A 14,069-nucleotide genomic window follows, 5' to 3' on the forward strand; every position below is an offset into this window, starting at 1 on the left:
GGTATATGAGGAATAAATAATTGAGTCACCCATACAAATGATAAATGGTCTGATACCAGACAAAACCTTATCGCGTATTTTTCACCATTAATACGTATATGTAAAAAAATATCTATTCTTTACTAAACCAATATATGTTTCAACTAGAGCTTCAACATATTTTAGTACATTTTTAATGTTATTTTTCATGTGTAACCATTTTGCGTTCAACTCTGAAGAGGCTATTGGTCGTTACTAAAACTACGAGGTGCACTGATACTAATAACTGCCAAGCAATAAGTAAAATTATACTCTAGAACTGCTACGTCACTGCTAAGATACATAACGGACTACTTAATAATATATGCGTCAACTTTTACCTATAGCTGTGATATTTTATGTCTCTAGTCCCATATCAGTGAAGATTGCAATTATAGGGATTCTTTCACGGCAAAGAAAAAAATTGATTGTTGTGAGTCCATGCATTAACGCCGTATCTCACAGGCACCAAGTACCTCACTTATTTCGAGATATTATTTTTCGTCGACATTGAATGGAAGCCTGGCAAGTAGGAGTTAAGCTTCATAGAATCGCGATTCTTTTGCGCTGAAGTTCAAACTTTCATTTACCCTGTGCCATCGTCTCCAGGTGATTCCCGACTTTGAGGCGATTTTTAATAATTGAGTGGCGTTTCAGATATTACGCCATACGTCACTTTGAGCATTGAAGGCTGAAAATCGGCATATCAAAATTTTCAGATCCACATACCTCTTTATGAACTGTAAAATTTCTTTCCGGCATCACGTAGCGGAGGTTTTTGATACATCCCATGTATGTGTCATCTCGATGGAAAGTGAAGAGGAATTAACTTCCAGCTCCACCGAAAGCGGACTAAGTACAGAAAACGTACTTGAGCACCTAAAGTTAATGCAATATGAAATAGACCTCTCTTTCGTTGGGTGGCACTCGGCCGAAGTGAAGGTTCGAAGCAATTTTACAAAGTTTGTTACTAGCAATGCATGTCCACTTTATCTACTGCTCATCTAACAGATTTCTGCAAAAGATGTGTAATGGTCTCGATGAGTTACATTTTATTGGAATTTGGTTCATCCACAGCAGCTGCACTCCGCGAAAGCTCATCCACAATTTCGTTGCCGGCTATCATCTAGATATGATCAATGACCCAGGAGAAGGTAACTCATGGCGAGCGAAAGACGGCGGAATCACCCTCTCGGGTATGGCTAATGCGAGAAGATGCTACGAGTAGACTTAGAAATGACAGAAAGCGAGTCACTGACTACAAAGAAATTAGGAAATTATATATATATATAAAGGCGATCTTGAAGCCGCCCTCGTACATCCATGACCAGAACGCGATTTGATCAACAGTATCATTTATCATTAACGCTACAGCCGCTCTCTAAATTAAAACAAAAGTGATATTCTGAATATCCCATAGATGATCGGAACAAATGCAATTACTAGAGACCACCTTACAACTGATTACTATGGAAATTCATCCTCATGATGAAGATAACTAATATATGTCGAGCTACATGGTAGTTGTTAAAGCGTGAAATTTGCTAAACATACGCATTTTAGGATTTATAAAAAATGTGAACACAACATAGAACAAATGAGTAATCCAACATATGTGTGTTTATTCATCAATGATAATTTAAACATGTTTGAAATGATGACGCTCAAAATCCAGTAACAATCCCAGCACCAGCTACAGAAATTTTTTGATCGTGTGACAGAAAATTAAATAAATAAAATTATGCACCAAGTGAAGTTCCAGCCAAAAAGCCAGCACAATCCACCTAAAAAACAAGTTATTATAGTAGTACGAGTCTGCGTTTTAGAAAGAACAAGTAATCTGCGCTCCAGGCAATATATTGCAGTAGATCAAAATAATCAAGAGAAGTCAGGCATTTCTCAATTGATTTCATAATAAAAAGGAAAAGTTTTACACTCCTCATTGTATAACGTTAAACTTTGTCAGAAAAAGACAGAAATGGTTTGCAAATTTAGACATGAAATCGCAACTACTTCAATCCCATAATTCGACACAGAAACTCATTTACTACGTTCTAATAGATAAGAAAAATGTAAAAACTAATCCTATTGTCGGCTAAATCAAGCACCAAGACTTATATTTATTGCAACGTTCCTCTCAAACAAATGGCACTCAAATTTGAACACAAAGTGAAAATTAATGGCAGACAATGCTACAAGCGACAACACAGCCTTTCCTAAGGAATGATGCTGAGGAAGCAAGCATAGCCTTATAATTTATTCAGTTTGCTGTGTCTCGCTTTAATATTATGTAGGTATAACAATCTCTTTAGGCATTATTGTACTAGTTCAAAGAATAGGAGTCTGTTGTCTACTAATGCTGGTGCACAATCGAGAACTCCAATGATGACAGTGTAACTGCATTTGTAAACCTAAAAGATGTGATCAATCAAGTTCGTTTTATGATAACCAAGAAAATTGATTTCAGAGAACTTGTATTTTGATGTTGGTCGACTAGCCTTTCAAGGCATTACACAGAGGCTGACCCAAATTCTTGGTTTGGGAATAAGCACCATAAAAGTCGGTAACTTACACATATTTAGCTGTTCTACATTTAAATAAAAATGCGATATGGGGGCGTTTTATATTTTCCTTTTTCTCGTGGCTGAGATATGGCTCTCAGAGATACCATATTACCATGGCTTTTTCTCATGGCTCTCAGAGATACCATATTGTGCAGTAATTCAAAGTAACTTCACAATATGTGGTTCGATGAAGTGAACGCCCTTCTTTACAAGAAAGATATTCTAGTTAGGCCCAGCCAAGAAAATATTGAAGAACCGAATACATGAAAAATTAGCATTACATGAGAAGCAACTATCAACCTTTAGAAATTAAAAATATTGGTCCGTATTTGTATATTAGCAGAACTAGAATGATTAATTAGCCAAGAATTAAATATCTTACCGAGCACTGGCAGTTAATTAGGAAAAACATCACGTCAGTTCCATCTACACATGGACTTACTAATCTACTCTGCTAATCCCAACATGCAAAACCCGACGACACAAAAGTTTCGACAATAAAATTACTCGGTATACGATAAACATTGTGACAGTCCTTTATGAAATGATTAAATTTGTGAGTAATTGCGTAGACTACAACGTATCAATCACAAGTAATGTAGTTAGAGGAACGAGTATAGTTGTCTTGCTAATTACGCATTTTGGAATGGATACGCTCCGTCAAGAAGTGAGTGATAGTTTCAAGACATGTAACTTCATGATGCATGCTATGGCAAGAACGTCAAAACATCTCCACACAGATTCTATTAAGTACACAGAAATACATAAATGAGCGCTAGCAGCCCACGAATCTCCGTAATTTCTGTGACCCAAAAACTTCTGTTGATGCAGGTCAACGAAAACGAGAGACCGGGCTGCGAGAATTGAATCACTATTTTGAACAGTTTGACGAAAATACTATAGGATACATCGGATAATTGTTGTCTACTGGCACTTGGATTTGCTAAGGATTTTGTGAAGAGCGTGAGGAATGTCTTGTTGCGTGCGGCTCTTTGGAGTTCCGCCCAACAGCTCGACGCACTGGCGCTTGCCGCAGCTGATCTCGTGACACGCGACCAGCAGGTCGTACGACACTGAGTCGCTCACGACGCTGTCATGCCTGAAAAACAAACATCATTCAGATATACAAGAAATTAATAGTAAAATCTAAAAAATGAGCTGAAAGGAAAATTAATTTTTACTTACGACCCTGTCATTCCTGTAACACATATACCATACAGATTTACATGAAAGCAATCCAAAAACAAGCGAAAAAAATGAAGAATAAGTTTTAGAAAAAAAAAAATAATTTTACCATCATACCATCATGGAGGCAAGGTTTATATTTTCTGTCAGTAAAGATCTCAGTTTTTGGCTTCTTCTGACCTTTAGAATCAAGCACAAACATCATTCGTTAAGCATTCTGATTGAATTATTTATAGACAAACACAAAGCGCTACAAGCATGCAAACTGTTCCATTTGAAAGTTCCTCGACAAAATGTCGCGAAAATTTCCTCAAAAATATGCGTCTGCAAGTCGCATCTGTTGAAAAATTTGATTTTTACGTATCTGATCTCTTATTCTCAGCTACAATTAAACTTTTTCAGGACTAAAAATGTATCCAATGTACATTTCAGCATCGGCGTTTCTCTTGCTAACCATTCTAAGCTAGGATACTAGAGTTTCGTATTCTACCACTAACGAGCTACAAAAATTTCTGATCAATTATCCCCAAACAGTTGAAAATAATTCCACAGAAGGTAGGACAATAAAGCAGATTACAGGTTGCAGCAAAGCAATAATAGTAGACTACTGAATTAGCCACCTGAACGCGCATATTCAAGCGAGTAGCAGCAGTCCGACATCAGCAACTTCAAGCAAATATTTTGCGAGGTCTCCACAAAAACCAGATCAAACCCCTCATTCATATTATTTTTTCAAAAACTCATAGATGAGCTATCGACCACTACAATTATTCAAGAGAGTTTTGATAATACGGCTATAGATCATTAATGCCCCAAGTGCCATTTGCCACCAGCTCCGACATACTTGTACTCAGGGTGAGAACGCACGAAGTTCCTGATCCATGCGGCTGCTGTGTTGGCTTTACCAGAGGCGCGATCGCGGATCAGGTTCAGGTACTGGCCCACCGTACACGCTGTATCCGTGTCCAGGTCAAGAGAGTTGAGGTACTTGCGAACCAGGCCAACCAGACCCACGAAAGTTCCTTCCTTTAAACGTATTGATGCATTAATAAAGTTACATCGATGATCGGTGATGATTGCATTCGTGCCAGATTAAATGCGCGATAAAAAATATCATGACTGGTGTTGGTGAAAAAAAAAAAATCTTCTACCTGCAATCACGTCTTTGATAACTATTAGATTAATGTTCCTCAAAATAAAAATTAATGCAGAATTGTTTCACTACTGGAGCGTTAATGAGAAAATTATTACTCTTTCTAGCTCAGTTAAAACGCTTCAGAATATAATAATATTGTAAAATAAATTCTATCAATCATATTATTTATATTTATCATATTATTTTCGGCAGCTGCTGGTCAATATCTGCAGACATGACAACTACGGAACCAAAACACTATTGCAGTAAGATCACGTTCTCATAGAAAAAACTTGTATTAGCAAAGTGGTTGGATCGTGATCACGATTTTAGAAAAACTTCTACATAATTGCAAAATCGAGTTTTGACAAACTCGAACTTGCCACCAGACCATCTCATTACTTGTATACGTCTTTTATAAATGATACCGATCGTGAATGTATAAGCTTGATTAATAAAATGTGTACCTTTCCGTTGATGATCTCATCGATGGTCATGAGGGTAGAGTCGTCTCCCTGGTCACAGTCCCTTGACAGGATATTCTGACGGAACCAGAAGCGCTCTGTCAGTACGGCATCTTGCCGCTGACTTTTTTCCATGTTTTCATCGACCTGCAAGAAAATAAACATTGTTTAATAAGAGTTTAAATACTGTTCACAGAATCGGCATCGACCTTAAATGATAAGTGATCAATGAAAGCTGATTTCTAATTACAATTATAGCATCATCACAAATGGCATTGAAATTTCAATGATTGAAAAAAATAACATGAAGATGCTATGCTTCATAATTTTTCAAAACAAAGTTTGTATGAATTGAAGCGAAATAAGTCAACAAGGAACACAATCAGAATAGCCACAAGTATTACTGATGCCGAATGAAGAATTTTTGGCGGGCAGTTATCGCTAATTGCCTTTGTAATTTTTCTAATAACAATTAATACCGAGTTTGCCCAAAATTTTATGTAATTAAAGAAAAAATTTCAAAGCAATAATGCGAGAGAAAAATAAATAAAGGAACTTTGTATGTAATAATATACGAGGGAAACGAATAAATCGCTGTATAATGATATACCAGAAAAAAAATTATAAATGCAAATGCAAAAATTATTCATTGGGATAATGCATTGTAATAAATAAAAAGCGGAAAACGCAAAAAAACTTGCACGGGCAGAATTCATCTCATGAAAACTTGGCAATCCAGCAGCTGTACTAACAAAACTTCTTCAAGTACGCGTAGCAACCAATTACCCGTAGCTGCTGATTTCTTGTCTGCGATTGGTGAGTTTAGCTCACCGATCACGGAGATTGGCTGACGGAGTTACAAACTCGCAACTTTTTGTGATAATACATCCTCAGGACCTACCTTAGAAAAGGGCACCAGCACGCTGGGCTTGAAGGTGACTATGGGTGAGCAAGACAAGGAAGACTCCATTTGCAGCATCATGAGGTTATATACTTAATGTGTGCTAGAGAAAACTTATGCGGTAAAAATACCTACATCTGATGGACACTTAGCCATCAACTACCTTGGACAAGGGCACCAGCATGTTGAGCTTGAAGGTGAGTATGGCTCGTGTGAGCAAGACAATGAAGACTCCATACGCTGCGTTCTCAAAGTCGGTGATCTGCACCTCGCAGGGACGGAACTCAACCCGCCATCCGATGTCAGAATTAGGGGGAGGGATCTTGAAACGCATGCTCTGCCAGTTGGTACTCTGGATATTCTGTGAAATAAAATAATCATTAGTATTGATGTTAATACTGTAATCTCAGATGCTTAACTAGTATTAGGTCAGATTACACAGATTCAAAATGAAGAGAGATTGGCATTAAAGTACAAAGTAAAAATATTTTTTAGATTGATTGGGACACAAACACTAGCATAATTGACGGTAAGGATACTTAGAAATTACTACAAAATGAAGCTGGAAACAGCTAACAAATAGACTTATTCGTCATGTTCATTGGAGAAACCGTTATTCCAAAACAATACGGCAAATGCAATGAAATTCTCATGATATACGCAAATCTGCATGCAGAATATCGCTTTATGTACAAATTAGCTAAATATTCTGTCTATCATGAAACACCATTAGTTTTTGCACTTAAAAAATATTATGTAGTATTACTAAGTTTTCATTGAATTCTTATGGGTAAAATAGTTGAACATAGTCAACCGCTTGCCATGATCAAACCACAATATTAAAAAAATCCTAATCATAGGTATACTTCGAAGGTTTTTGATTTTTGAGCGCCTAAATACTGCCACAATTGAACAAAAAACACCAAGAGGATATTTTCAACGAAGTTATTACTCACATCATATTTACTCCATCAAAAGACTCTTCATTGCGACCATAATATTAATAGAAATATAACCTCAAAATGGTCCATTTCCTTCGTGTCGTCTTGATCAACTTTCTCAGAGAAAAGAGAAATGGAGTCGCGGATGAAGAGGTGAGCGATGTGCTGGGCTAGCGGCGCGTCCACGCCAGCCTCGATGAGCTCTGAGTAGACGTCGGGGTCTTGCACCAAGGGCAGGTCGTTGTACCTTCATGAATAACAAATATTTTTAATTAACAACGATAGAATGAGTAATTCTGCAGAGTAAAAATAGCCCTTGACAGTAATCGATGCTATTCAAGTCGAGAGGCCTTGGGTCACACGGGTCTTGCACTATGGGTAGGTCGTTGTACCTTCATGAATAACAAATATTTTTAATTAACAACGATAGAATGAGTAATTATGCAGGGTAAAATAAACTTTGGCTGTTGTTTGCTATTCATGTCTACTGGCCTGAGGCCATAGTCAACAAATTAACGACGGCCTTTCAAGCTAAATACCTATATAGTAGACGAGAGGGATAGGCCGCAAGTTTTGATACTGTGATCCCAGATGACTAGTAACTATAAGTAAAGTTCAAAAATGAATGGGTTTGTAACAAGATCGACACTTCATTAGTTAACATCTGATTGTCTCGCGTTGAAGATATTGGAGAAGAGATTCAATACTGTAATGAATTTTAACTGCATCGCTCATCGTGATTACGATTAACCTCTAAGGAAACCAAGACAGACAATAGTTAAGAACATCACATTCACTGAACGGCCGTCCGTCTGAGTAGTCAAGATCGTTATGTAAGAGGGTTTCCTTAGTCCTTTGTCTTCTGACAGCAACTCTTAATATGAAGACTTCCAATACGAATTTCGTTGCAGTCGCTTATTGAATACAAAAACAGAGGGTTAAAGCATGACACGAAACAATAAGATCCACAAATCTACAAATTTTCACAAGGTCAGCAACTTACTTGGTGCCGCAGGCGCTGAGGTAGCAGGATACTGAAGAGTATCGGCTCTTAGGAATAACGAAGCGATCCGTTGAGAGAGGAACCTCGCCGCTCTCTTCGCGAGTACGGCAGTCAACTGACGCACTGATCACGTCCCACCGGCAGTCTATGGCGGTCAGGTAGCCGCGGAATATGGGTGTTGCTGCTGTCAATGCCAGCTAAAATAAGATATTGTTAAATAATTAAAAAACATGACGCAAGTGAATGTTAAATAAGAAACAGTCTATGGCGGTCAGGCAGCCGCGGAATATGGGTGTTGCTGCTGTCAATGCTAGCTGAAATAAGATATTATTAATTAAAGAACATGACCCAAGTGAATGTTAAATAAGAAACAGTCTATGGCGGTCAGGTAGACGCGGCATATGAGTGTTGCTGCTGTCAATGCCAGCTGAAATAAGATATTATTAATTAAAGAACATGACCCAAGTGAATGTTAAATAAGAAACAGTCTATAGCGGTCAGGTAGCCGCGGAATATGGGTGTTGCTGCTGTCAATGCCAGCTAAAATAAGATATTATTAATTAAAGAACTTGACGCAAGTGAATGTTAAATAAGAAACAGTCTATAGTAGCGGTCAGGTAATCCCGGAATATATGGCGTTGCTGTCATCAATGCCAGCAGAAAGGAGACGTTAGTAATGAAAAAACTTGAAAGTGAAGGTTAAAAAAGAAACAGAAAATGGTTCTGAGGTAGCAGCAAAATATGAGAGTTAAAAAATGCACAAATTTAGAAAAAATAAGAGCAGTACTCACTGCAGTGAGTGACAGCGCATTTTCTCGTCCGTCCGTGAAGTCACGGACAAACGGACGGACGGACATGAGCAAAATAGCGCTTTTTTTCCATAAATGAGAAAAAGTGCTAGGTAATAACAAAATTTAACTCTGCCGACTTTGAGAAGCAAGCATAAAATCGAGAATTTTTTTTCAGCAGTGATAAATGTGTTCACAAATATGTACCTACATGACTTACCAGTATGGGGCAAATGGGTGTGAGGTGGTCGTAGAGAACCCTAGCCTCACTCTCGGTGCGAGCTTGGAAGGTCATCTGGAGGCAGGAACAGCCCATGCCAAAGCCCATGGCGTCCATGTAGACGTGGTCAGGCTTAGCGCCCTCAGAGTGGGACTTGTCAGCATCATCCCCATAAGGAGTGAAGTCTTCAATGAATGGCGACGGAGTTTTCAAGTCTTTGAAGACTGCAGAAGAGAATAAATATAAGCAAATAGCAGCAACAGGGCATGGAACTACTACAGCATAGTACATTAAGGAAACAAAAGACCCTAGTATTCAAGGCTCATAATAAGGAAATACCTACTCAGTGAAAGGTGAATATGGCGCAGGGACGGATAAACAAACAATAAACGTCCATTGGACTTAAAATATCATGAATCTTCCAGGTTTCCTAAATTTTAGTTTTAAAACACAAATCTAGAAAATTCACTCATTCTGGACTGAGATATTATGAGTTTTTTCAACTGATTTTTTGTTGCACTTAGCACTAATGTCTCCTAGCATGTTATGGAGTTATTCACAGATACCGTAATGGCTCCATTGTAGTATGTTTGATGGTTCAATTCATTAATAACAGAAGATTTACAATCTATCATGTTCACTTTAAATAAAAACTCACTAGGCACATTGATGGCTACTTTTCTGCCCCTGCGCTGACGTATGTTTGTGGTGAGCGTGGAGAAGCGGGGATGGCACTGAGTGATTGCCGCTGATGGAAAGAAAAGTGACCGAGATGGACCACTGGTTGGGGTAGCTTTTGATGTTGGCAAGGTGAAATCCAAGCAGCCCAGCCTATAAAAATGAACAGAAAGAATTTATAAATTCAAATTTACACATGACACTTGAAAAAACACAACAAATTGATTTTCATCCAACCAAACTTGACCATTCAAACTAATTTTGTATTATGATACTAAATCACAACAATCTCTTGTAATTTCAAATTTTTTTCAACTTCAGAAAACTAAACACATCAGTCATTCAGTTCATTAACAGTTACATGCCTTTATGAAATCAGTTTGGAAAAAAATTTTAGTTACATGAAAGGAAGTGTACACAGATTGGAAAATTCAATTCAAATAACTCAGTGCCCCTAACCCATTTTATAAAATATATATATGTATGTATACCTCAAATTTAAAATGAATTTTTAAAACCCACAATGAAAAAAACTACCAACAAATAAACATATTTTGTTCCTATTCCTAAGAAATGAACCATCTTGACAGAAAAAATTAATCCAGGCTCCGGGTTGGGTTTGCTTACCGTGGGAAACATGTGATAGAGAGAGCAACCTCATCTTTTTCTAGCAAGCTGTGCAGTTCCTGCCGCCTGTAAGCCATGTTGTGTTCCACGATGTTGAAGTGCTGCACCAGCCAACCATAGGGCTGACCTGGAGTGCCTTCCACCATATACTCTGCATACTCAGGGCGCCACAGGCTTCGAACCTCCCTATTACACATTTAGGTTTTAGCACTGCTATGCTACATACCAACTCAATAATTTCATCATTTTATTCATTTCAGAGATAAAACCATTCTAGGTGGATATTTCATCAGTGCCTTCCCCTGTATACTAAGTCTTTAGATCATTGCCTAGTCCTCAATTTCCCAAATAAACCATTTAGCAACTGATTTCACTACAATATATCTTCTCAAAATAGAGCATCAAAGAACATTTTAAATACATGAATGCCGAAAGGTTGACATGGAACTGGAACAAATAATAATAGATAATAAAGTGGCAAATTGCAATTTTTTTGAAAATGCAAAGTTAATTTTAAATATGAGGGTTATTTTAATGAAAATACATAGAAATATTAGCAGATTTTAATTATAAAAGTAGATTTAGGCCATGAGTGATTTAATCTTATTACAGATTATTAAGGTATTACACACATAGTACTAGTTACACCTTCTCACCAACTCACTTAGGGTTCTTCTCCTCAGCCTCTTGCAGCTTAGTGAGAAGAGAGGAGCCACGCAAGCTCACCCGTGCCTTCCGATTTGCATGATCAAACTTCACCACAGTGTATTCAATCTGTGAGGGACCATATAATCAATGAAAATCATAGTAGCCAACAAAATTAAAAAAAAAACATTGAATAGTCCCAATAAATTTTTATGAGGAGAGAAAATGAATGAGTATTTACTCTGTTGAGCACTAAATTACCAATGTCCATTCAAAAGTACATCAGTACGAGTTACACTGAAACAAGTCACCAAAACCAATATTACAGCAAAAACAATCACTCACTCAAACTAATCTAAACTGAACTAACCTAAATCATCAATTTAACTGAACACTTTAAATTACCAGGGCCATCTAACATTCATTTAGCTTCCTCATCCAAGCCTCAACTAATGTGATTGAAGCAAGCATTTTTTCTTCTAATTTAAATATTATTAGAATAAGTTGGCACTGCATTAGCAAGTTTTTTGTGAAGGTAAACCTGTAAAAATATCAGCATAATTTCTGGCTGGGGTTCAGCATAGTGACCAAAATAAAAGGATACAGTCAAACTTGGTAATTAGGGACGGTTTTAAGCGTTTTTAGTTAATAACTTCTTGCCATGAAATATTTCACAAACAAGTTTAAGCTCATTTTAAATGTCTTTGCAAGGGCTTTCATATGGCATCTCCAAAAAAATTTCATATGATATTTGTGATAATATGATATTTGGTGCGGGTGCCAGATGCAAAATAAAAGCATCCTAAATTTCCCATGGAATGGGGTAATCTGGGACACTTGAAACTTAATTTGAAAACGTCTGAAACGTGCAGAGTGTACTAATCCATTACTAACAGTACTCTGGAGTCCTCTTCTTCCATTGTAGATGATGTAGATGTAGACAGCAGGATAAATGACATTACTGTGATTTTTACTAGGTTTTTATTCATTGATATGAAACACATGATATTACTGTATCCATGGACATGCCATTGAGCATTGATAATGACCTTGTCCACTGCAAGCTTCATATCAGCAGCCATGTATCATTTCTTCTGTATCTGTAAGCTTACAGGACAGCTTGTAATTTTGCACCATCTTAATTAATTGCACCATTAATAATTTTTTATATAATTGCACCATTTTTAATTTCCTAATTTTCTCAAGATTTAAACCAACTTCTTATGTGTGATTATGCTGGTATCCATGATACTTTACTGGTCTACTTATAGGACTCAAAAATTAACTTGAGGGAATGTCTAAAAAAACTCACTGCTTTGCCACTATGCAGTTCAGAGTACTGTTAGTAATGGCATGCTTCAAACATTTTAAAATTGGGGTTTTATTTCAAGTGTCCTGGATTACCCCATTGCCAGGGGCAAACATGGAAAACACCTACCTTTAGTCCTTTAGGGCTGCGACTAGATCTTTCCCGCCATTTCCAAAACTGCGAGATTTCCCCCAGATAAATTACCTCCTATCTAATTGTTAACAAAAGTGGACGATTGGGCCGCAAGATTACAAATGCATTGAAAATTCATGCCATTGGAGCCCCAAGATTGCAGAAACAAGTCGGTAAATTACAATCCTGCCCAGGTGTAATTTGGGACATTTTTATTTTGCATCTGTGATCTGTCACCTTACAAATAGCATATGGAATTTTTTGGAGATGCCATTCAATAGCTCCTGCAAAGAGCTTTAAAATGAGTCCAAACTTGTTTATGAAATTTTTAATGGTAAGAAGTTATTAAAAAAAACTCAAATGCATCCATTATTACTCTGTCCTACACCTACTGGCTACTAGTCTACCTAATACCTATTAGTAATAATAAAATAAATAAAAATTAAAAGTGAACTGATTCTAAAAAATCTCTGGTTTGTCACAGTATGTCACTATGAATATGATTAGCATGATACTTGAATAATGAGTCTGGTGCCTGGCTGGTGGCTGCCTGCCACTGCCTGTTAGCTGTTACTGTCTGAAAGACTGTAACAATCCACAGTGATCATTGCCTTCATTGGAGATTGAAAGTATTTGTTGTTCTTGAAAATTTTGTCTCTGATTCCACATGGCACAATTTTTTAGTTGGATAATAATCATATAGGCTAATAACTGGTCTGTGGTCATGACTATGATTTGTAGGCTTTAATCACCGCATAATAACTATAAATTTACATGGATACCACTGCAAAACTCACAAAAATTCAGTTTGTATATGAAATAAATCGTCCTCAAAGGCTCAACCTCAACTGAGAGTCAAATGGGTTGTGGTAACATTCCAACGTACGAGTATGACATAACGTAACAGACTAACAGTTGTATCTTACATAAGGTAAGCCGTAAGTGGCTTTGACATTTGAAGTTGGCAACCTGCTTGAGCTTGGCAAGTGCTGGTAGAAGGGTTAAAATCATTCAGTTCAATATGCGTGAAAGATACATTTTTTTAGGAATGTGGCACTCAATCAAGGGAGTATATATAGTAATATACTCATTAAAATTCTGGTTCTCTCAAAGCTATCAGGCATGATCAAGGCCCAGCTCTAGTTTCTCACTGAGATTTTGTATTTTTCTTGGCCTTACCTCATCTCCCCATTTTAGGCAGTGGACAGTCCTGTCTTTGAGAGTTTGGTAATGATTAAGAAATTGCTGCACGCCGTGTTTCCTAACGTGAGGAGCTAGTTTTTTTGTTTCAGGCCAGCTCAACGGCGTGCCTTCGGAAAGCAGCCCCATGCCACCAGCGGCTAGCGCGATACTGCCATTACTGCGCAGTGTTGCCAGGTTTTTTCTTGGCGAGAATACCAGATTGCCTAGCCCAAAATACCAGAAATATACCAGAAATTCTATTGTTCAAAACAGACTA

At 37.4% G+C, this 14,069-nt stretch overlaps 1 protein-coding gene across 1 annotated transcript; it reads right to left on the minus strand.

The window, feature by feature from the left end:
• Positions 1–515: 515 nt before the first annotated feature.
• Positions 516–13,960, minus strand: LOC108675201 (glutamate--cysteine ligase catalytic subunit-like). The gene is made up of 11 exons (XM_018163193.2): positions 13,790–13,960; positions 11,189–11,298; positions 10,525–10,710; positions 9,878–10,050; positions 9,220–9,443; positions 8,212–8,408; positions 7,284–7,455; positions 6,431–6,628; positions 5,370–5,513; positions 4,612–4,793; positions 516–3,681 (listed from the first exon to the last, which is right to left on the minus strand). Exons 1-11 carry the CDS (start codon positions 13,937–13,939, stop codon positions 3,507–3,509), a joined length of 1,911 nt encoding a protein of 636 aa, XP_018018682.1. The 5' UTR covers positions 13,940–13,960; the 3' UTR covers positions 516–3,506.
• Between the last annotated feature and the right edge of the window lie 109 nt (positions 13,961–14,069).

This window comes from Hyalella azteca, unplaced genomic scaffold (genome assembly GCF_000764305.2).
Source record: "Hyalella azteca isolate HAZT.00-mixed unplaced genomic scaffold, Hazt_2.0.2 contig2228, whole genome shotgun sequence".
Classification (NCBI taxonomy): domain Eukaryota; kingdom Metazoa; phylum Arthropoda; class Malacostraca; order Amphipoda; family Hyalellidae; genus Hyalella; species Hyalella azteca.

Excerpts from the sequence above, each read along its gene's own strand:
- LOC108675201 (XM_018163193.2), bottom strand. The coding sequence starts at position 13,939 with ATGGGGCTGCTTTCCGAAGGCACGCCGTTGAGCTGGCCTGAAACAAAA. Across the intron at positions 6,629-7,283 it reads AGGAAATGGACCATTTTGAG|AATATCCAGAGTACCAACTG; the intron begins GTTATATTTCTA and ends TTTATTTCACAG. Across the intron at positions 3,682-4,611 it reads CGTTCTCACCCTGAGTACAA|GCATGACAGCGTCGTGAGCG; the intron begins GTATGTCGGAGC and ends TTTGTTTTTCAG.